Consider the following 24,933-nt stretch of genomic DNA (forward strand, 5'->3'; position numbering starts at 1 on the left):
GCCTGTGCTCCGCAACGGGAGAGGCCGCAACAGTGAGAGGCCCGCGTACCACCAAAAAAAAAAAAAAAAAAATTGAGGAAATATACAGTGTATCTGACAAAATCTTGTTTCTATTTAAAATGTTTTTACCACAACTGTATTGTTAGCATCCTTGCAAGGCTACTAAAATTCCTCTATTTTAAAAACAAATGAAAACCTCTTCATGAGGCTACATGTTCTGTTTGCTAGTTTTTTAATACGTAACTTACCTCTTTTTCCCTCTTTTTAGGAACACCATCTTCAGCGGGCTATCTCGGCACAGCAGGTGTATGGCGAGAAGAGGGACAACATGGTCATTCCAGTCCCGGAGGCAGAAAGCAACATCGCTTACTATGAGTCCATTTACCCCGGGGAGTTCAGGATGCCAAAGCAGCTCATTCACATACAGCGTAAGTAATTCCTCTTCTGGTAACTGTACTGTGCATTCTCTTCTTCTGTAACTCTCGGCAGGTTTTTATCAGTTCGGGGCCATTTTCAGTACCCACTTCACTGACCAGAATCAGCTTGAGAGTTATTAGAGCCCATTTTCACCTTTTATAATTGTGCTTGAGCTCTCTGCCTGACAGAAAAGATAGCATTTTCATCCCAGATTTTTGGCTTCATCTCAATATGGGACCTTATGCTACTGTAGATGAGTAGGATAAAGAATATACCTTAGATGTAGAGATCATTTTCTTACTCTTCAGAAATAGTAATGTTAATTGCCTTAAAGAATTTCTTAATAGAAGTCAGAGGTCAGCAAACCTTTTCTGTAAGTATTTCAGGCTTTGCGGGTCATTCAGTCTCTGTCACAGCTATTTTACTCTGTGTTCCAATAAAACTGTATTGACTAAAACAGATGGCAACCCAGTATTGGCCTACGGGCTGTAGTCTGCCAACCCCATCTGTGTTTCTACTAATATTTTTCGTTTTTTCTTTTTTGGCCGAGCTGCGCGGCTTGTGGGATCTTAGTTCCCTAACCAGGGATCGAACCCAGACCCTTGGCAGTGAAAGTGCTGAGTCCTTACCACCTGACTGCCAGAGAATTCCCCTAATTTTTATAAATATAGCATTTTTAATTGGTAACTTGTCTCACTTGGTACTGATAGGCTCTTCATTGGAAATGATCCTTTGATAGCTAATCACATTTGATGATGAACAGCTGAGAGCTTGTAGACTTAGGCAAATATATTTCATTCACTCAGTCCCCACATAGTGGACAACTTAAACAGATAATTGAAAGGTTACTAAGGTAAAATTGCTACAGCTTTCATTGTGGTCTTGCTGACCTTTATGATCAAGAGGTTTTTCCAGGGGCCTGTTTCAACTTTTTCTCAGGACAATATAAATCTGTTTTGTTCTTATTGTTCTTTCTACGGACATAGAGAAACTAGCTTTAACCAGTTTCCAGCTTATTAACTACTTTTCTGACTCATTTAACCTCTCTCCAGATGATCTAGTTCCTGTCCTGGATTCTAAGCATTTTTTTTTTTAACTATTTCTTGAATATGAAAACTAAAAGTAGACATAATGCCTGTATTGACTCTTATCAGTTCTGTATTGGCGTTTGATAGTTTTAACTTGTAATGTTTTTTCATCTTTACCTCTGACTTGTACCTAATCTTCCTGACTTCCTTTAGAAAAAAAAGAAATTTTTCCAATTTATTAAAGGCTACTTTGAAGTGAACCAAACAAGCAGCATGTGTTTTCTTGCCCACTCACATGTTTAATAACATGTCAGACACACATTCTAAACAATTTTGACCAATATTAGGACCTAAAAATTAGTTCTCTGGAAAATCATGTCAGTGTGAAAGTACCAGAACTGATCCTTCCTCTACACGTGAACTAGAGCCACACTGCATTCCACAGCCACAGGCTGTATTATCTCACGAATACAGGCTTTTAGGTTGAAGCAGCACTGAGCAAGATAAAATTACATTAATCAATTTACATTATCATTACTATCAGAAAAAAAAATTTGAATGCATGTTTTACAAATAGTTGCTTATTGATGACCAAAATTCACAAACCACATTTTATTTGTAGCTCATGGATTAAATTGTGGTCAGAAGAGTCAAAAGGGACTGTATTTAAAAAGGAATTGACTTTGTTGACATTGTAATCAAATAATAGTAATAAAATGGGAGCAGAATTGTGAATTATTTTGGGAAAAATTTTTTTGCATCGGTACAAATTTGGAAAGATGTATTACATTGGAATGTTAATAAAGACAGCTAAATTAGTGTTAGCTGCCTTTGGATTTCTTTTAACATTTTGTCTTGGATGATTATAGATTCACAGAACATGTGAAGCCTTGTATAATCACCACCACAATTAAGATAATTGTACCATCACCCAAGACTCCATCTTGTTGATCCTTTAAATGCACCCCTAGCCCCGGCAACCACTAGTCTGTTCTCCATCTCTGTAATTATGTTTGTTGATGAAGGTAACATAGATGAAATCATGCAGTATATATCCTTTTGAGACTGACTTTTTCCTCTTAGCATAGCCTCCTTGACGTTCATCCAAGCTGTTGCATGTATCAGTAGTCCTTCTTTCCTCTTGCTGAGCAGTCTTCCGTGATCCATGTGCACTGCATGTTTCACTGCTCACCCACTGAAAGACATTTGGGTAGTTTCCAGATTTTAACTATTGATATTTCAAATAAAGCTGCTATGAGTGTTCATGTACAGATTTTTGAGTGAACATAAATTTTTATTTCTCTGGCTTAATTACCTTAAGAGTAGTTGCTGGGTCATACATTTTTAGTTTGACAAGAACGTCTACACTGTATCCCAGAGTGGAGGTACTGTTTTACATTATCATCAGCAGTGTATGTGTGATCCAGTTTCTCCTGTATCCTTGCCAGCATTTGAGGTTATCATTTTTTAATTTTAGCCATTCTAATAGGTGTGCAGTGATATCTCATTGTACTTTTTTTTTTTTTTTTTTTTTTTTGCGGTACGCGGGCCTCTCACGGTTGTGGCCTCTCCCGTTGTGGAGCACAGGCTCCGGACGCGCAGGCTCAGCGGCCATGGCTCATGGGCCCAGCCGCTCCGCGGCATGTGGGATCTTCCCGGACCAGGGCACGAACCCATGTCCCCTGCATCGGCAGGCGAACTCTCAACCACTGCGCCACCAGGGAAGCCCTCTCATTGTACTTTAAATTTGTGTTTCTCTAAATGGCTAACATGTTAAACGTCTTCTCATGTGTTTGCCATCTGTATATCTTATTTGGTGAAATCATCGCACAGGTCTTTTGCCCATTTTCTAATTAGATTGTTTATTTTAATGTTGAGTTTTGAGGATTTTGTTTTGTTTATATATTCTAGACACACGCCTTTGTCATATGTGATCTGGAAATATTTTCTCCCAGTATATAATTTGTCTTTTCATTCTCTTAACAGATTTTCACAGAGCAGAAGTTTTTAATTTTGATGAGATCCATTTACCAATTTTCCTCTTACAGTTCATGATTTTGGTATCAACTCTAAGAATACTCTTTGTTTTGCCTGGGGTCCAAAGATTTTGTCGTATGACCTGTTCTGGAAGTTTCACAGTTTTACATTTTACATTTTTTTTTTATTTAATAAATTTATTTGTTTTTGGCTGCGTTGGGTCTTCGTTTAGTTGCAGCGAGTGGGGGCTACTCTTTGTCTAGTTGCAGCGAGCGGGGGCTACTCTTCGTTGCTGTGCGCAGGCTTCTCACTGCGGTGGCTTCTCTTGTTGCGGAGCATGGGCTCTAGGTGCGCGAGCTTCAGTAGTTGCGGCACGTGGGCTCAGTAGTTGTGGCTCGTGGGCTCTAGAGCACAGGCTCAGTAGTTGTGGCTCACGGGCTTAGTTGCTCCTCGGCATGTGGGATCTTCCCGGACCAGGGCTCGAACCCGTGTCCCCTGCATTGGCAGGCGGATTCTTAACCACTGCGCCACCAGGGAAGTCCCTTCCTTTTACGTTTAAGTATGTGATCAATTTTGAGTGTGAGGTTTAGGTCATGGTGTTCCCCCTGCCTCCATTCTGGGTATCTAATTGTTCCAGCACCATTTATTGAAAAAGTGATCCCTCCTCCATTGATTGCTTTTGCTTCTTGGCAAGAAATTAATTATGCATGTTGATGAGTCTCTATTTCTGGCTTCTGTTCATCCACTATTCCACTGATTTCTGTGTTTATCCCGAGACAGTACCACTGTCCTGATTACTACAGCTCTATGATAATCCTTAACATCAGGGAGAGTACTTCCTCCTTTATTTTTCTCCTTCAAGATTGTTTTGGGTATTCTAGGGCTTTTCCCTGTAAATATTACAATAAGTTTGTATCTGCAAAGAAACCTGCTGAGGTTTTGATAGAAATTGCACTTAACCCTATAGATCATTGTAGGGAGAGCTGACATCTTTCCTGTGTTGAGTCTTCCAGCCCACGACCACTGTGTGACCCTCCAAGTATTTAGGTCTTCTTTGATTTCTTTTATAAAGTTGAGACTTTTTAATTTTCATCATAGAGAGCCATGGTTTTTTAGTACTTCTTTTTAGATTTATACCTGTTTTCTTTGGAACATTTGAAAATGGTATTGCACTTTTGATTTTGGTTTCCACTTTTTCATTGTATACAGAAATGCAGCTTAATTGTATGTTGAGCTTATGTCCTGTGGCCTTAACTGAAATTACATATTAGTTCTTGGAGATGTTTGCAGATTCTTTGGGATTTTCTGAATGGAAAATCATGTCGTAGTCTGCAAATAGAAATGGTTTTGTTTTTCCTTTCCAACCTGTATGTCTTTAATTGCTTTCTTGCCTTAGTATAGTGGTTAGAACTTGAATATGATTTTAAAATAAGAATGGTGAGAGCAGACATCCTTGCCTTGTTCCTGATCTTAGAGGGAAGGAATTTAGTCTTTCACCATTAAGTATTATGTCACCTGTAGGGTGGTTTCTTTTTGTAGTTGCTTCTATGAGATTGAGGAAGTTCCCCTGTATTCCTAGGGTACTGGGAGTTTGTATCATGACTGTTGAATTTGTCAAATGCTTTTTCTGCAATGACATTGCAGAATGACAATGCAAATGCTTTTTCTGCATTGACATTGACATTGATAAGGCCATGTGATTTTTTTTTTTCCTTCTTTAGCCTTTGATATGATAGGTTGTATTGGTTGGTTTTCAAATATTGAACCAGCCTTGCATACCTGGAATAAATCCCACTTGGCTGTGGTGTATTATTTTTTTCATACATTGTTAGGTGCGATTTTATTGAGGAGTTTTGCATCTAAATTCATGAAAGATATTGGCCGGTAGTCTTTTGTGTTTGTTTGTGTGTGCTCTGCCTTGTCAGGTTTTGGTATCAGGGTAATACTGGCCTCATAAAACAAGTTGGGAAGTGTTTCCTCTTATTTTCTGGAAGAAATTGTGTAAAATTGATGTTAATTCTTTAAAAATTGGTATTGGCTTTTAGTATACTACAATACACAAGAAAAGGCTAGTTATACTGTAAATTTCTGCAAAGTTAAAATTGAATCTTGAATGCCAGGTGGTCTAAGAAGTTGCTTATGAAGGGTACATTGCCTTGAATTATGTATGTAGACCGGTTCATTTCAATTCTCATAATTTCTATTTTGTAAAACTCTTAAACTAATTTACACAAACTGCTCCTTGGAGTTTTAAAGATGATAATTAGTATTGCCTAAAAAAGTAATGATAAACACGTTTGAGAATTATTGCCTGTTATATTCTCCTTCCACTCCCAGAGTTACAATGCATATTACTTATAGGCTCTGGGAATCTCACAGTTAAAAAAGAAAGTTTCTTTTAACCCAGCATTTTCAAAATATATTCATTACATGTTATCTGTTAACATTTCATTGAACATTTATTTGGAAAAGCTCGATGTTTTCCTTGTCTTTTAACAGGCTTAGGAAAGAGAGCATAATTTTCTCCTATCAGAGCTGTAAAGGAAGAAACCTGTATTAAAACCATCATCCCCTTCTTATAGTTCCAAACTGTGGTTACTTTTCTAAACTATTTCAGAGTGCTATTCAGCATCTCCTGCTCCACAGGGTCTTAATGCTGTTTCTCTTTTGATTGGTGATCTGGAAGCCTTCTAGATTGTACAGCTAGGACTTCTCCTTTCCTATTCATACTGGCAGAAAGGACAAAAACAGTTCTGACCAGGATAGGCAGGAACAATTCTCTCTCCCCCTTCCCCTTTGCACTCGGGTCTCAAGGTTCTCTCCTGTTAATCCTCAAAGGAAATCTTTTTTATCAGGCAGTCTTGGTGTGTATTTGAATACGTATACATGTGTGTGTAGATACAGATCTGTGCATTTCCGGTTCTGTCCACTGGTAGAGCCAAGAAGCAAAAAATACTCAGTAGCAATAAGCACACCTAGCACCTATTCCCTGATCTGTTCCCTGCTAAATAGGGCCAAGAATATGCAGAGAAATGGCTGATCCCAGGGCTGGGGCAGGGTAAGTACAAGATAACCCTGGAACATCTTGTTATGCCAGAAATTAAGAACTCACAAAAATGGCAGAGGCATATTCCACTGGCTAATTTAGGGACATTTTAAGCAGTGAAATAGTTGGGTACAGTGAACGACTTACAAACATGGAAAAAGTAGGAATTCATTATCACCACACTGGTAATAAGCCGTGCTAAATGGGGGCTTATTACTATGACCAGAAGTGTAGTCTCGTGGTTCTACGGTACAGAAAGTCAAGAGCTGAACGGTGCTGTGCGAAGAGACTGCTGGAGAATCACCTTCGCACTAAGTGCGACCAAGATTGAGCCACACGAGAATCGCCAGTGTGTGCTCTCTGTACGGGGAAATTCTCATGAGGGTCAGGACATTTCCATGGCCTTAAACTCTCCCCACAAACTGCTCATTAGTTACGGCGGCAGGTGGGGGCGGCAGTTATACGGTGGGGTAATGGGGCAATATCTTGACTGGTGGTCACAGTTACCACCACTTATGAGAAACAGATGAACATCATGTGCCTCTAGGTGTGAGACCCTGGGAAGGACTAAGAATAAAGTCGAGTGGTGTGGCAGCTAAGAGAGTATAACCTAATCACAGTGGGGAAAATCCCATAGACACAGAGTGAGCAACCTGCTAGTAGTGGGAATGGTAATACTCCTGAAACAGACATCATCAGTGTCCTAAAAGACAGCGAAAGGCTGTGGAAATGTTCCAAAGTAAAGGAGGCTAAAGAGACGTCAGGAAAAATAATACCTGATCCCAGAGTGGTCGTGTACTGTAGTGGGAAATGTTATGAATTATTGGATCAGCTGGCAAAAGTGGAATATAAAGTTGATGACTGTACTGTGATTATGTGGAAACACACTCTGAAGTATTTAGCAGGAAAGAGCCATTATGAAGGTAATTTACCCTCTGGTGGCTCAAAATAGTGTGTGTGGGGTGTGTGCGGTGTGTGTGTGTGTATACACATGGAGGGGGAGAGGACACACACATGCAAGTGACAAAGCAAATGGAGTACAATTTTAACAGCAGGTGAATCTGGGTAAAGGATATGCAGGTGTCCCTTGTGCTGTTTTTATTTGGAGGCTTTTATAAGTTTGAATTTATTTATAAATGAAAAGATTTTTAAAAAACAGATCTTTATAGAGCCTCCTTTTGTTTATTACCTCTCAGAACAGGTGTGTCCTTTCTTTATGCCCTGAATCTGAAAGATTACATTTTCTCCTTCCCTTTCCCCATTATTCTTCTGGTTTTACTTTCTCACAGATAAAATCTATAGCATCAACCAACCGTGCAGATATAGCAGAACTTTAACTACAAAGGACTTCATATGTAGGATTTCAAATCTTTCAGATCTGGGATTCTCTGTTTACTGTCCCCAGGTACATTCTAGAAGTGACTCAGTAGTTTATAAATATAAAGAAGTTGAAGAATTTCATGATCTAGCTAGCCAGTGATCGCTTTTGTCTTCTTAGGTCCAAGCAAGGATGTCAAATACCTACCACCGCACAGTAAATACCACTATTACGATGGTCTTTTCTGCTGCCCAGAATTTATTCCAGGGTCTTTGCAAGTAGCTGTTACCAGTCACGGGGAGCTAGTGCTTGAGCGGAAACCTGTGTGCCCTCCCTGCTGTGGGAGGTTTCTCCTCAGCCTCGAATACTGTGCCTTCTTTTCCATCAGGAGTTCTATTCTGTTCCCAGTCTACGTTTTGTGCCATTTTGGGGACCCAAATACCCTTTCACTATTTGCTTCCTGTAATTTAAAAATGCTGCTTGGAGTTATGGACATACCTACCTGTGCACACTTAGTATGAGCTGTAATATGGCATTTGTTACATAGACTTTTGTATGCATTTCACCTTTACTACTGGACTCTAAGCACAGTGGTTTGTACCACTTTGTATCTCCTTTAAAATAATCTAATCAATTTACGTGTACTGTTGTGTTCTTTTTATTAGGTTTATTTTCTATAGAATTTTCTCCTCCATCTCTATAGAATACTGTATTTTGTTTACCTGTATACATATCTGGGTTTATCTCTAGCAGAATGTTTTAAACAGAGTCAGCTTCTACTGTATGTCTCCCATAGTTAACAATTATTGGCTAACTAGGGCTTACTGTAATTGGTAGAACTCAATTAGAAGAGGCTACTCATTTGCCTGTTTCTCTTTAGACCTTGTTTTTTGCACTCAGTAACATGGCCCAGGAAATTTGAAGATACTCCTGTTTCTAGAACCATGATGCATATATGTTACATCTTTTTTTTTTTTTTTTTTTTTTGCGGTACGCAGGCCTCTCACTGTTGTGGCCTCTCCCATTGCGGAGCACAGGCTACGGACGCGCAGGCTCCGCGGCCATGGCTCACGGGCCCAGCCGCTCCGCGGCATGTGGGATCTTCCCGGACCGGGGCACGAACCCATGTCCCCTGCATCGGCAGGCGGACTCTCAACCACTGCGCCACCAGGGATGCCCCATATGTTACATCTTTATCAGCTGCAGCTGAGCTGTCAGTTGGACATTTGGCTGAAGCCAAATTACACTTCAATCATTGGCTGTGGTTTTTTGGTCAAATGAAATCCTAAAGTGAGATTTTACATGTTAGCTTTTCTCTAGGGTTTTAATATTTTATATCTGAACAAGATTTGGTTCTCCTCATATTTGAAGGTCTTAGATGTGTTTGCATTAACTAAAGAAAAGCTTCTGGCACAGGCAAGAGCAGCCTCTCAGGCACTTGGTCACTTCAGTGGCGAAGACATAGAGCTCCCTAGGGCGGGAATCTTCCTTTCCCATCACCTTAATTTGTTGGATGTGACTTGTCATTGATGATATAAGGTATGCCAGGAGTATGTCAAGTGTATCTTGATAATGCATAAGTAAGGTGATACTAGGTAGGCTTGTTTAGTTTTTATGAATAATTAAGCTTTGTAAATGTGATTTGCTCTAAAAGAAAAATAAATTTTATAGTGGAGGGTGCCAAAGCAATGTATGAACGAGACCCTACACACGTATAAAGTACACCCTTAAGTAGGCAGAACACTGATAGTTGGGCCCTATCAGTTTGGCTTTCTGGATTATCTGGATCACCCTCTTTAATAGAACTTCCAGTGATGATGGAAATGTTTTTATAATCTGTAGCGTCTGGTAACAGCAGTAACCACTAGCCACATGTAATACTTAGCACTTGAAATGTGGCTACTGAATTTTGCATTAAGTTAATTTAAATCTAATTGGTCATACGTGGCTAGTGGTTACTCCACAGATGTGGATTTTTTTGGTTAGGGACAAAACAACAAGTGTGTTTAATCCAACAGTTGGGTTTTTTTTGTTTTTTTTTTTTTTTTTGCGGCACGCGGGCCTCTCACTGTTGTGGCCTCTCCCTTTGCGGAGCACAGGCTCCGGATGCGCAGGCTCAGCGGCCATGGCTCACGGGCCCAGCCGCCCCGCAGCATGTGGGATCTTCCCGGACCGGGGCACGAACCCGCCTCCCCTGCATCGGCAGGCGGACTCTCAACCACTGCGCCACCAGGGAAGCCCATTAATCCAACAGTTTTAAACCACTTGGGAATCTCCAAAATCTCTGTTTACATTGCAACAGCAAACAGAATTAGATGGTGGAAAATCACTGAAGGGCTGATGGTGCAGGAAACATGGGTGCAGAGAGGGTAACTTATAGATATTTTTATGAAGGATCTGAATGTTCATTTATTTTAATTAGGAATGTTACAGAAGTGTGATACAGGTCAAAATGAAAATGAAGCATAACGTTATAGTTGCACAAATAATTCGTTGGGTTCCTATGGGCCAGATACTGTGTCAGTCTTGAAGCAGGGATGGCACATGTGGGGCAGGCGGGGTCCCCCCCCTTGTTCCTGTCACAGATGTCACCACACTGACTGCAGATGTTTTCAGGGTTTTTTCCCACTTGAATAGAGTCAATATCCAAATGCTTTTCAGTAGAGTACTGCGTGCAGAGTTGGTGTACAAGATGAACATGTTTACTGCCTCTGCACTGACGTACAGAGATGGATAAGACACAGTGCTTCCTCTCTGGGAGATCAAGCACATTCGAGTGCTTAACAAATAAGATTGTAAAGTAAAAAGGGGAGTGATCTAGAACAGGCTTTTTTTTTTTAATTATTTGCTTATTTATTTAAATTTGGCTGTGTTGGGTCTTTGTTGCTGTGCGCGGGCTTTCTCTAGTTGTGGCGAGCGGGGCTACTCTCTGTTGTGGTGCACGGGCTTCTCATTGCGGTGGCTTCTCTTGCTGCAGAGCACGGGCTCCAGGCGCCTGGGCTTCAGTAGTTGTGGCACGTGGGCTCAGTAGTTGTGGTGCACAGGCTTAGCTGCTCTGCGGCACGTGGGATCTTCCGGGACCAGGGCTTGAACCCGTGTCCCCTGCATTGGCAGGCGGATTCTTAACCGCTGCGCCACGAGCGAAGTCCCTTCTTTCTTAAACTTTAAGTGTGGGAAGCTTAGATTGTTTGTGAGTCTGAAAACACAGTCTTTCAAAACTCTTTCCTGTTTCTTTAGAGATTGTCCAGACACCCGCGAGAGGCTTTGCCCGTGTGTTCACACAGTAAACGGTTGCTTGTGGTTTTTTCTGTCAGCTTTTAGTTTGGATGCTGAGCAGCCCGATTACGATTTGGATTCGGAAGATGAAGTCTTTGTGAATAAACTGAAGAAGAAAATGGACATCTGCCCACTGCAGTTTGAGGAGATGATTGACCGTCTAGAAAAAGGCAGTGGTCAGCAGGTACAGCTTCATTGTATATATATTAAGTGTGTGTATATGTCTATATAAATCTCTCTTCCATATGGAAACAGTGTAATGCTGGGGAGAGGGTAAGCAAGCAGGCTCCGGACAAGCATGAGTTCATGTCTTACCTCTGCCCGTTACTGGCCTGTGTAATATTCAGCATGTTTAAATTTCTCTGTGCCTCTCTTTCCCCATCTGTAAAATAGATGGATAAACATTGCAGGATTGTTGCAAAAATTAAATAATTTATATATAGCATCTAGCTCATGGTCTGACATGTACAAGGTGCTCAGCATGTCTGTTGTTACTGCTGTTGTTTTGATTATTGTCATTTAAATTTGCAGGTACTTTTGAGCCTTTTATTTGTATTATGTGAAAATGACGTAATGATTTTACATTTAGCCAGTCAGCCTGCAGGAAGCCAAACTACTGCTGAAAGAAGACGATGAGTTAATTAGGGACGTTCACGAGCACTGGGTCAGACGGAGAAGAGACTGCCGAGGGCCGGCCCTCATCCCAGCAGTGAAACAAGAGAAGCGGGATGGCTCCAGCACAAATGACCCTTACGTGGCCTTTAGAAGACGTACCGAAAAAATGCAGACTCGAAAAGTAAGAGAACCTGGGGAAATTCTGTAGTAATGTTTTTGATGTAAGAAAATTTATTTATAATTATCAGTATCTCAGTATCTGAAGGCTGTGTTTTAATTTGTGTTTAGACAGACTTTCTATATATTGTAATGAAAAATATTAATTTAAAATGTCAGCCTTAAAATTCATTAGAGTTATTAATGATATATTTTAATGTTAATCCATTAAAAACCATATTCAAAATTGATTTCCTGGTAAACCGTGTTCCATTTCAGTATCTTTAAATTCTAATCTCACCCTTCAAATATATATATTCTTATATATCACTAGCTATACTCAGAATGCCAGTAGTCAGAAATGCTTATTGACATTAAACAAAGCAAATTCACATTTACAGAATCGTAAAAATGATGAAGCCTCTTATGAAAAAATGCTTAAGCTGCGTCGAGATCTGAGTCGGGCTGTTACTATTCTAGAGATGATAAAAAGAAGAGAAAAGAGTAAAAGGGAGCTATTGCACTTAACACTGGAAATTATGGAAAAGAGGTAAAGTATATTTTAATAGCATTAGCAGCGTGGGACCATTAGAATTTTGTGTAGAGTTAATTTATGTCCTAAGCAATTATCTGTAACTCCAGAAATATATTCTTTTAATAATAGAGACTACTGAAATGTGTGCTGTGGTATGCTTTGCATATTTTTACATACGTCCCTCTCCTTATTTTCACTTCTAACGTGACTGGGTTCAGTAAAATTAAGGTATTAAGTCATGCCAGGTATTTACGTCTTGGAGTCATATTCTTTTGCCCTTACTTGAGTTGTGTGCAGGGCTGTGAGGGAGAGAACATTTGTCACTTCTAAAGCTTTTATTTTATTTACTAGATGGTACTGAATTTTTTCTTAACACTTAACTGAGCTTTTTAACAGGGAAGTATAAAAAGGGGAGAGGGCAAGGCCCATAATCTTAACACTCAGGTAATCCTTTAGCAGGGAGCACAGTGAAAACTTCAAGCCTCACTCCCCTATTTCGTAGTCCCTACTCCCAAAGAAAACCACTAATCAGTTTATTGTGATTCATTTCAGAAAAGTTAGTTTCATAGCACAGGCAACTCAAATTAGCAGAAAGTTCCTCCGTACCATTTTAGGCATGAATTTCAACATCTCCACCGAATCTTTCGCCAAAATTGCTATGTTAAAATTTAAACCTTTGTTTTCTTTCCCACAGTTACCTATTAATGGTGCCAAGATAAAGCTATAAGCCAAAAAGCAAAAGAAAGAATAGGAATTATGTAATCTTTAGTTTTAATAAGCATTCAGCAAATAGTTTACCTGTAATGTTACCTTAGGTCTAATCAGGATTTATAGTTATAGCTCAGTTATTTATTAGTCGTCACGAGGATGAGTACTTCCTGAACTAACGTTTTCAACTTCCTTTCTTTGCCATTTCAGATATAGTCTGGGTGACTACAGTGGCGAGATCGTGTCTGAGGTCATGGCGCAGAGACAGCCCATGAAACCTGCTTACTCCATCCCTGTTGTCCCCCTCACCAACAGCGGCCAGTTCAAACACCAGGAAGCCATGGACGTGAAGGAGTTTAAAGCTAATAAGGTGATAAAAATTTCTGTGGGCGGTAGTAGCTGATAATGTTGAGTGGTATTTTATCACTAGATTCAGAGTGAAAAAGAAAAAATATGTATATAAACTCTACCGTGAAAGCCAGCTTTTGGTTTAAGACTGGCCTTTAGATATAGCAGTAGAACTTGTAAAGAGAGATACCTTATAGTTGAATAATTAACTTTTCTTTAAAAACCGTAATGCCATAAACTGCATAAATCTTGGTATAAATATTTATGTCAGCCGTGATACCTGCCATAATCTTTTTCTTCCTAACAAATATCATTTCTGCCTCTGATCTTTCTTGCCTGTTGCCTGTACCTCAAATTCATACCTCTCCTAGCCTCTGCCCTCACCTGCCATACACATTTCTAACATGCACTGTGTTCATTGCTCTGTCACTCTTGCCTCTGTGTTTTATTCCCGTGTTGTTTCCCTATATAATGATTTCATATCTTTATCCTCTAAAACTGCTCGCAATTCTCTCTCATTGTTTAGCTATCAAGTCCTTACTACTCTTTATTTTTTTAATATCTCAGCATTATGGATTTATTTTTCACTATGTTAACAGTTATCTGAAGTTTGCTTTGTGTATATGTTTCATTATTACTTTGCCAATATTGATTTGTTAATTCTTTAGAATAAAGACTAGACATCCCTTTTTAAAAATGCTCCCCTAGAATTTTCATAGAAAACTAAGAAACAGATACAGGAGCCAGCAGTAAATACTAATTGTTGTTCAAGGATTTCAGCAGCTGGAGAACTTCTGTTCTCTTCTTTTACTTGATTATGATTATGTTTAGGTTGTAGAAACATATTCCTGTTTTCACAGAGACCAACCTCTAAGACTTTACAATAGAAGATGACAGAATGTTAAGGGTCTTGTATCTCTTATGAGTGGGAATGCCTTCATTTTAGCAGTAAACTTATTTTTAAAACTCCCCCCAAACTTTCAGTTTGTTGAACATGGTTTCTAGTGTGTAATTCATGACTGTATTGCAGCAAGATAAGGCCGAGCTTATCCGACCTAAGCGTAAATATGAAAAGAAGCCCAAAGTCTTACCTTCGTCTGCTGCCGCCACTCCTCAGCAGGCCGGCCCCGCTGCGCTGCCTGGCTTCAGCGCTAAAGACCTGAACCAGTATGACTTTCCCAGCTCGGACGAAGAGCCTCTCTCCCAGGTCAGTGTAAGCATTTCTGATTTCTCATGAACACACACGAGGAATGTGGGAAGGCACATGTTCTGACGCACTTCCTTTTATTTAAAGGTTCTGTCTGGCTCTTCGGAAGCTGAGGAAGAGAATGACCCCGATGGTCCTTTTGCTTTCCGTAGGAAGGCAGGCTGTCAGTACTATGCTGTAAGTTTCGGGTTCTCTTTTTAAGTAACAGACTGTTCACCTGGAGCCGACAAAAAAAATAATCCAGATTTTTCTTTTTAAGCCTCACTTAGACCAAACTGGCAACTGGCCTTGGACTAGTCCTAGCGACGGAGGATTAGGGGATGTGCGATACCGCTACTGCTTGACCACCCTGACCGTGCCCCAGAGGTGTATCGGATTTGCACGAAGACGGGTTGGGCGCGGTGGAAGGTAAGGCACTTCTGTGTTCCTAGCAGAGGGATGTTTTAGATGGTGGGCAATGGGATCTAAAGCTTAAAGTGAGGTGGGCCTTCTAAAGAGCTCGTTTTGTTCCTGTCTGCTATTCTTAACTGATTTTTTTGACTGAGATACTTCACCACTTTGTTACCTGTTTCTTATACAACCGTAGCTTTTAATGCATAACTAATGGTTCCCTAACGGATCTGCTTTTCTTCCCAAGATCGAAAGCCTCCGAGATAGATGAAGGCAAGTGTAAATCAGGATTACAAAAAATCGTTTTAGGAGTTCTGAGAGATATTGAGAAAAAGGATTAAATAAGCTCAGAAGTGTCATATAACTGGTACACTGAGTTAACTCGCCAGTGGAAGGGCTCCAGGGCCCATGCAGGACCTGATCTTTGTTTAGACCTGATAGAGCCCTTCATACTCTGGGTGCCTTTATGTGTGAGGTTGTGTGTGGGAGGGGGGAGGAGTTGCAGAACACATGAAAGGGAAGGAAAAGAAAGGCACTCATATAATATTAGTGAAAAAAAATTAAAAGGCAAAACAGGTAAATCATCAAGGTGCTTTGAGGAAGAAAGCTAAGGGTATAATTTACAGTCAGTTAATGACTTATACACATTTCTTTCATTTTTGAATCTTTTTTTTTGTTTTTTGGGTTTTTTTTTGCGGTACGCGGGCCTCTCACGGTTGTGGCCTCTCCCGTTGCGGAGCACAGGCTCCAGACGCACAGGCTCAGCGGCCATGGCTCACGGGCCCAGCCGCTCCGCGGCATGTGGGATCTTCCCGGACCGGGGCACGAACCCGTGTCCCCTGCATCGGCAGGCGGACTCTCAACCACTACGCCACCAGGGAAGCTCTCATTTTTGAATCTTGATTGCAGTTATTATCACTTCACCGTTAGTTTAGAATTATCCAGTCACTAAAATACATTTTATTAAGTGCTTTTTCAACCCCATCATTATGTTTACATCATAGTAGTGAAAATTCTCTACATTGGCTATATTTTATTTGATACTAGCATGAGTCAGTGTTAACATCCTAAGATGGAATCATTTATAAGGTTTATATAAATAAAATGAAAATATATCCTCTCGAGTGGTAGCTTCAAATATTTTGTCTATAAAAAATTTTAATAGTGTAAAATATCCAAAGATCACATACCTTTTACTGCTTTTCTCCTACCCACCCCCTTGAAAAAAAAAAATGAAGTTTTTGCTTAAATAAAGAACAGATATGTTAGCAATATTTCATGAATGTTTTGGTGCTTTATAATGGAAGTGAAAAGTCAAATTCGCTTGTATGCAGTAAAGCCAAATGTAGAACTGTTAGAAGACTCCAGCTGTGTAAGATGGGTCGTATACCTTATTCTCTAAGGCGGATTACTTTCTTCTTTAATCGAATCATTATAAAGTGAAAGAACCTTAACAGAAATTGAGATTTTAGTCCATAGAGCCAAATAACGAAGTAATCAAATTTATAGCTCTTAAATGTTCAGTATGAGGTGGCTTTGGGGGACTTGGGGGAGTAGCTGTTTTACATGTCTGTTTGTGCCTTATTTTTAACAGGGTCTTACTGGACAGAGCTCACTCGGACTATGACAGCATGTTTCGCCATCTGGATTTGGAAATGCTTTCCTCACCACAACATTCTCCAGTCAATCAGATTGCCAATACCTCAGAAACAAATACCTCGGACAAATCTTTCTCTAAAGACCTCAGTCAGATACTAGTCAATATCAAATCATGTAGATGGCGGCATTTTAGGCCTCGGACACCATCCCTACGTGACAGTGACAGTGATGGAGTCTCCTGTAGAAAATGGTATCGGAGTGTAAGTCGAACAGCAGCAGCACAGCCCGGGACCCAGACATGCAGCGCCTCTGCGCAGAGTAAAAGCGGCAGTGGCTCAGCGCACTTTGGTATGTTCATTCGTTACGATGTGCGTTTCTGTAGAAGCACCGGGTTCATCAGTTTTTGGAATATGTGGTCTATTATACTTACAGCTAAAAGTCCTTTTCTCTTAAAATAGAACTTGTTAAAAATCAAGGTTTAAGTATTTATTTGAGTCCTGATTGTACGTGTGTCTTCATTTAAACATTGCCACATACGTAAGATGTTTACTGCTATTTAACATATAATATTTGTTTCCTGGATATACTTTGTGAACTGCCAACCAAGACCCAACTATTATGTTTCAAATAATAAAAAAAGAAAATGGACCATAAGTTGATAGTGTTTTATATTTGGACACTTTTCTGGTCTTTTACTTAGACTGCTTTAAAGTAAGCCAGCAAGTCGATAGATATACAAGCTTTCTGTGCTTACACATTCATTCAGAATAACTTGTAAGAGGGAAGCTAATTTTTCAAAGAACAACGTTTGTGTAAGGATTATTTTAATAATTTTGGAAACATTTTCAGGTAATACCTACTTTAGCATTAGGCCTACATTGTGAAATGTGTCTAAAATAAATGCCATCTACTTAAAATATTCTTCAAAGTTTAGTTTTCTGTTTTAAAGCAAATATCTGTTGTTTGAGGCTTGTAGATTATAGAAATTCACTGTTAAAATTGTCATACAGATTTTTATAAAGATGTTTATTCTGTCCCCCTAATTATCTGGTAAGGCTACAGTTAAACCTAATAAATATGAAAATGTGCTTCTTATTCTTGAAGACCTTCAGAAAAGGTTCCATAAACTAATTTACTTTGTGTTTAGAAATAAAGTACTTCTGCGGAGCGGAAGTCGTTCAACTCATAAGAAAAATAATAACATTTCAGAAATCAAGTAGAAGATAATCTAACTTAGTCTGAGGCCTACCTAACAGATTATTTATAATCCCATTAATTTCAGAGTCTATATCATGAAGAGTCAGTTTCTCTCTGCTTTTATAGTCTTAAAAATCAAAATGAAGAATTTTTCAGTATGAAGGAGGACATATATTGGTGTGAGTGTAGAGATTTTAATAGTATAAACTTGTAATATGTTTCCCTGATAAAGATTTTTCAGTTGTTTAAAATTCTTTTGAGACTAGACGTAGAAAATTGGCTTGTTCTGTCAATTCCTCGTCTTCTCCACCTCTTAAAATAAAGTCATATAACTATCCTAAGGCTCTTACAGTGATTTTTTTTAATGTAAATTGTTTGCCATACTACCTAAGTAAGCGTTGATACTGTAAAACTTACTTGATTTGTGTTTGCCGAAGCATATTAAAAGGTGAACATGGAACAGTAGTATTACCAAAAGTATAGCTGAAAAAAATCTTTAATAACCGTATAATTTTCTTTTTAATCATTTCCTTCCCCTGTATATGTGATAAAATTAAATGGGTTTATCAATTTTTTCCTGTTGCATCTGATTGTTTTCAATTTTCCCTTAAATTTTACCAGATCTTCCTGTATAGTTAGAGAATAGATACCTGCAGGTTGCTTTAGGGCAGTGCTTCATTCTTTCATGTTTGTGGATATTCCAGAAACCTAAAGCTTTTCTCTTTGTGCTCTATAAAGTATGTAACAGTGGACTCATATCATGTGTAGCTTTAACTTAAGGGAATTCAGCTATAGGCCCCTGGGGAAAAAATTAAAATTTTAGCAGTTCAGATATTATACAGGATTCTAAATAGAGTTGAACTAAAAGAGTGAGCCACGCTGGGAGCGGGAGAAGTGAGTCTATTACTGTTCCTCTTGCAGCGTCAGTGCCTGCATTGCTGCCTCGCTCTGTTAAGCATCTCATCTTGTCGATGTAATTGTAGTTTTAAAGATTTTTTTTTTCATTTGGTGTAGCCCCCAGATACAAACCAAACTGCTCCGTCTGGCATTCAGCCACAGAAACTCTGATCTAGCGTGATGCCAAAGGAAACGCGGCTGTGTCGGGCTTGTTGAAAGGAGGAGATGGACCCGTCGTGGTACACGCTAAAGGAATTTTTAAGGCTTAATTTTTACCACACTGACTTTAGAACTTAACCAGTCATTATATGACCTACGAGTCAGCTGATATACTTGCCTGCCGCCTAAGCCAAATATGTGGGTTTTGATTTAGCCATTTTTGATTATTCTATCATTGTTTTAAATATTAATATTTATGTGTATGCTGTGACATAGTGATGCCCTCTGGACTGATTGTCCCTTTTCTAAATAAGCCTCTCTAAGGGCCTGTTCTCACTTTGAAATAGGAAATTCGAATGAGGCCGTCAGGAGCCATGTTTTTGGTAAAGGCCTGAGTTCTAACACGCCAGCTTTCGTAGCCTCTGTGTCAGCTGCTGCTTGGAGTCTTTTTTGCTTGCTTCCCTGTCTTGACCATTTTGCAGAGTTGTGCAGTCAGACCAGTAGCCTGGTTAGTCAGTGCTAGAGTGCTTGGGCCTCTGGGTACTGTACAGCAGAATGTCACAGTGTTAGAATTTTTAGGACTGGATTTTAGTACGTAAGGATAAATTGTGTATTTTAAATAATCTTTAGTTAATATGTGATTTGGACAGTTTCCAAATACATTTTTCTATTTTTTTTTAATCTACAAAAATATCTTTGGGGAATTCCCAGGCAGTTCAGTAGTTAGGACTTTGCACTCTCTCCCTGCCGAGGGCCCGGGTTCAATCCCTGCTCGGGGAAGTTAAATCCCACAAGCTGGGCAGTGCAGCCAAAAGAGAAAAGAAAAAAAAAAACTTTATTAAAAAAATCTTTGAAAGCTTAGTGTTTGTTCAGTGACTAAGTATTCATTTGCATGTGTTTGAGGGGATATCAGATTCAGAATTAATATCTTTTTTCATAATTAGGAAGGACTCTGTAATTCAGAAAGACTGAAAACAGAAAAGTGATTTTTTTTTTTCCAGAAAAGTGATTTTAAAACCATTATATGTTCAGGATTTGAATTCCTAGTTCCCAGTGAAATTTCATCAGCATTTTAAGTCATTTTTCCAAACTCCCATATCTACAGTATAGATTTGGATTATTTTCATAAGTCAATAAGAAATTGTAGCAAGAATGATAGGTTCTAATAAGTCTCAACATCTGTAGCTTACTCAGCAGTGCGGTTTACTTCTATTTGTAGCATAAATTTTTAAAACATTTTTATTGGAGTGTATAGTTGATTAACAATGTTGTGTTAGTTTCTGCTGTACAGCAAAGTGACTCAGTTATACATATACATATATCTACTCTTTTTTTTTTTTTTTTTTTTTTGCAGTACGCGGGCCTCTCACGGTTGTGGCCTCTCCCGTTGCGGAGCACAGGCTCCGGACACGCAGGCTCAGTGGCCATGGCTCACGGGCCCAGCCGCTCCGCGGCATGTGGAATCTTCCCGGACCGGGGCACGAACCCGTGTCCCCTGCATCAGCAGGCAGACTCTAAACCACTGCGCCACCAGGGAAGCCCCTATCTATTCTTTTTTAGATTCTTTTCCCATATAGGTCATTACAGAGTATTGAGAAGAGTTCCCTGTGCTCTACAGCAGGTCCTTATTAGTTAGCATAAAATTTTAATATTACGGTAAAAAAGGAACTCTAGATTTGAACACTGAAGATTTTCATTGTTAGATTTTGTAGATTTGTGGGACCTTATCCTTACCTGGATGTGTTTCAAAACTCAGAATTACTTCCTCAGCAGATTCTGGAGTAACACCCATAGTGAAATACATTAATAGTTCTACAGTCGTGTACTGAAGTGCGAGAATAGTCACACTCAGTGGAAAGTTTGACCACAAATAACCTCACGTTCAAGATGTTTGCAGCCAAATGAATTCAGGTTTGGTCGTGTTTTGCCGTCATATGAATTACAACAAACTTTTGTTTTCAGATTGGATGTTTTAGGTAACTGATACGTGCTCACGAACCTCCAGTCTGTCAGTTCAGGCTTACTGATGAGGCGGTCGTACTGTAATACTGTCTGGAGTCATTTCAGCTTCTGTTTATTTCTTTATAGTTACCCTTCTCTCCTGTATTAAAATAATTTTCTACCTGTGTACTGCTCAGAGAAATTTCTAATTGAGGAGTATCTTTTAAAGCAGGTGTTTGGGTTTGTTGGTTTTTTTTTTTTAACAAAATATACATTTTGGTAATCTAGAATCCATCTTCTCAAACTGAATTTTCAAATTGTTTACTTTTTCCTAAGTACCTGTCACCTTCCTCCCCCCACAGCCCTGCCGCCCCCGGTCATTCCATTGATCTGCTCCAGCTACAGGAATGTGACTTAAAGGCCAGCAGGCTGAGCACTAGGCCATTCCTGGCGCTGGTGTACCTACTGCATGATAGGTCCTTGCATAGGACGTGGACTCGTAAAGTTTTAGATTATTTCATCTAAATTCCTACCCCAGAGGATTGTTAGAGGCTACCCACAGAGCGGTGGTTTCTGGCCTCTGCCTCGGCACCTCTAGGGACAGATTAAAATTCAGCAACTTTCTAGATCAGGTTATTCTGCAGTTGGGAGTCTTGTTTAGAAAGTTTGTCCATATATCGAGCAAAAGCTGCCTCCTTAAATTTAAATCCGCAGGTCCTGTTTGCCCTTGGAAGCACACTGAGTGCGTTTTCTTGCTCTCCCACATCATAGTGTCCTCCAGATATTTGAAGTCCTGTCGTGCTCCTTCCCTGTTCTCAGCTTTTAATCTTGTCCCTCCCGTGACTCTGCTCCGCTCCCTAGACCCCTGTCTGTCAGATGCTCTATAGATGAGATTTCTTTTAAAGCATGATGCACACTGTTGGTACCTAAAAAGTTTGATTATTTTTTGTAAATCATATTAAATCTGAAACAAACTTTTGTCTATTTCTTTTTATATTTAAAATCTCATTGGTTTGGGGGTAGTTTTATTTCCCCTTCCACTACTAAATATCTTTGTGACCTCGGATGAAAGTTTCTTCATCTCTAGTGTGAGATTATAGAAGGAAATCACCAAGAATCCCTCCTGATCTAAAATTTTTTGGTCCTTTGAAATGATTCTGATTCTAGGTCTGGTGATCTGTCCACAAAACCACCTTGTCCATCTTTATGTGAATTGCAAACTTGACTACCACACAATATCTGGAGGTAGACATACAACCTAAAAACTTTACCTTGATAGAGATACAGGGAAATATGCTCATTTTTGTTTATTTCCACTTAGCATTTGGTTAGACTTTGCTCAGTTTCCTGGGTAAGTAATAGTGCAAAACCCAGCTCAGATTTTATTTGCCCAAATTTACTGCCTTACCTTTGTCCAAGCTTTCCTACTCATTCATACAGCGTTTTGGATTGGAATTTTATTTCTCAGAAGAAGTATAAAATCTTAGCATCTCATGGCTTGAAAAGGACCTTAATGATGACCTAATTTAATCTCGTGTATTTCAGATGAACATACTGAGCCCCAAATGATTAAATAACTTGCTCAGGTGAACTCAGCCAGTTATGACAGAGCTGAGAATGAAAGAAAAATCGAGACCTCTTGGCCCCTAGACCCATGGTTTTTATTACCATCCTTCTAGCTTATGTTACTCTGTGCGTTTCTTCTAGAACATCTATCAGAAATGTCCAGGGGAAATTTTTATAACTAGACTCTGGAGTATAGAGATATGTAAGAAATAGGCTAACATAGGGATCTCAATGAGCGTTAGTGATCTAAAATGTCAGTTGCATTTTTATTTCTAAATCTGTATTTGGAGGAAGTTAACAGTTGTTAAAAAAAAAGTGAAATTCACAAAACCCTCAGAGACTGAGGACTGAAATGTTGATATAAATAGGGAAAAAATATTTGGAAACTTTATTCAAATCGATTTCCAATTTAATATTGCCAATGTTTAAATTAAAACAAATACCAGCAGAATTCTGCAAAAGAATATTTTCATTCATATAAATGGAGTTTTGTATATAGATCTTTACAGTGAATGCTAAATTATTGTTTTCTAGATGTGTAATGACGTGACCTTCCAGAAATGGTCCTTTTTTTTCTTCTTCTTCTTTTTTAAGTTTATTAATTATCTCCTACCAGGAAATTCAAGGTTTAGGCAACACACTTAAGCTTAGGAAATTAAAGTAGAAATCACAGAAACATATTAGCGAACCTGTCTAATAAATTAAGGATCTTTAGTTTTAAACAGTTGCTTTTATGGATTTTTTTCCAACATAGAGATATTATTTTAATTATAATCACTCTTTCAGGGCAGCTTTTTTTTTTTTTTTTTCAAATTCTGGTTTAACACGTTTCTGTTATATGGAAATGGTCACGTTGACAGAAAGTTTATGTCAGTATTTAGGGATTATCCTATTATCAATAAAAGCTTTTTCCGGTAGAATTCAGATCTGAGAATTACAAACATAGTAGGAAGAGAAACTCATCAAAGGACATATATCAACTAAACAGATTTGTAACACCCAAAATAAGAAAATGAAAAGTAGAATTTTTCCAACAAGAAATTATTTTTTGCCTTTGTAACCCAAGAAATTAGTTCAGCGCAAGTATAAAAGCCTGTGTAAATACTAATAACTTCTGAGGTTTTCTTAAACATTATTTCACAGTTTTCTGATGCGTTCAAAACGTGGTAGAATTTCTACTTAACATCTATCTAAGCATTTTGTAGGTGTCCTAGGCAGAAGCTGTATCCTGGGGGATAAAGATTCTTATGAGTTATAAGTGAAAATTGCAAAACTTGATGAAGTAATACTCTAAAGAAATTTTCAAAATGTCTTTAACTAAAGACAACAAATTAGCTGACAGTATTTTGAAAACATTAAACTTTAGATTGAGGAAATATGCATGATTTATAGATTCCCTAGTACCCAGGGATGCATGATAACCCTTTTTTTCTGTTTTAAATAGTTCTTACGCAACCATCACAGGCTTCTTAAAAGAAGCCTTAAAGTCAGATGTTGTGATTGTATGTGCTTTTTTTTTTTCTTTTTTTTAAATTGGCAAAAAAAAAAGGAAAAAGAAAAAGAAAAAGGTTTCCTTTTTAAAAACTGCACACACTTTTTGGGGGAGTAATAAATGAACATTTTTTTGTTTGTTTTTTTTAGAACTGAGCTCTCCATAGACAAACATAAGTAGCATAACACAGTGTCTTTCCTCAGACATCATTCTGTACAGTAAACCAACATAAACATCTCCGTTCTTATTGACTGGATTTTTTCCAGGTGGGTTAATTGGGTGGGGAAAATTAATTAACCTTTGGAGCCTCTTTTCTTCCTGTTAAACTTAAAGGATGGGTTCTTTAAAAAAAAAAAGTAATAAACCAACAACCTTATATTTCATATGAAGGAAATTTTTGTAATGACTAAAATTAGAAAATATGTAGAACAATTAGTATTTCTACACAGAACTGCTAGGGATCATCTGAATGCATTGGGACAGTAGTATGAATAAACTAGAAACTAAATGGTGATTATCAGATTTCTTCTCAAGCTCAGTGCAAAGTTGAATTTCAAATAATGCGGATGAAAAAAGCTGGTATTACCTTTTACACTGTCTAGCACAAGTGTCACAGCTTACAAAAAGTAATGGTTTTGAAACTTGGGAAGTGAGCACTTCTCTTTCCTATGTGCAGCTCGGAAAGTTTCATTTTGTTTTTCTTTAAACTCAAGCCACTCTCGTTAAGTGTGGTTATAAAAATGCTGAAATTTTCATTCGGAAGTGATCTTTAACAGGATGCTAAAATGCTTTAATTCTGCGCAAATTTTTTCTTAAATGCTAAAATTTGTTTTCGTGTACTGTATGATGCGTGCGATAGCTGTGCCTTTTTGTAAAGTGTTTTCTCATTTTATGTTCAGCATTTACAGCCGAACAATACCAGCAACATCAGCAGCAGCTGGCACTCATGCAGAAACAGCAGCTTGCACAAATTCAGCAACAGCAAGCAAGTAGTAATTCCTCCACCACCACGTCACAGGTGAGGGATTTGTCTGTCTTATGATTATCCCTCATGGTTTCCC

General features: G+C 38.7%; 1 protein-coding gene across 3 annotated transcripts in view; it reads left to right on the top strand.

The window, feature by feature from the left end:
• EPC1 (enhancer of polycomb homolog 1) overlaps positions 1 to 24,933 on the top strand; it is a 95,160-nt gene that overhangs the window by 65,279 nt on the left and 4,948 nt on the right. For all 3 annotated transcript variants that reach the window (XM_067704652.1, XM_067704633.1, XM_067704642.1), the window contains exons 2-11: positions 269 to 428; positions 11,101 to 11,246; positions 11,652 to 11,858; positions 12,235 to 12,383; positions 13,287 to 13,446; positions 14,455 to 14,631; positions 14,719 to 14,808; positions 14,891 to 15,039; positions 16,616 to 16,968; positions 24,772 to 24,890. In XM_067704652.1, coding sequence (XP_067560753.1) covers positions 269 to 428; positions 11,101 to 11,246; positions 11,652 to 11,858; positions 12,235 to 12,383; positions 13,287 to 13,446; positions 14,455 to 14,631; positions 14,719 to 14,808; positions 14,891 to 15,039; positions 16,616 to 16,968; positions 24,772 to 24,890 — 1,710 coding nt within the window. The remainder of the gene's footprint in view (positions 1 to 268; positions 429 to 11,100; positions 11,247 to 11,651; positions 11,859 to 12,234; positions 12,384 to 13,286; positions 13,447 to 14,454; positions 14,632 to 14,718; positions 14,809 to 14,890; positions 15,040 to 16,615; positions 16,969 to 24,771; positions 24,891 to 24,933) is intronic.

The sequence above is a fragment of the Pseudorca crassidens genome, chromosome 1, assembly GCF_039906515.1.
Source record: "Pseudorca crassidens isolate mPseCra1 chromosome 1, mPseCra1.hap1, whole genome shotgun sequence".
NCBI classification, from domain to species: Eukaryota; Metazoa; Chordata; class Mammalia; order Artiodactyla; family Delphinidae; genus Pseudorca; species Pseudorca crassidens.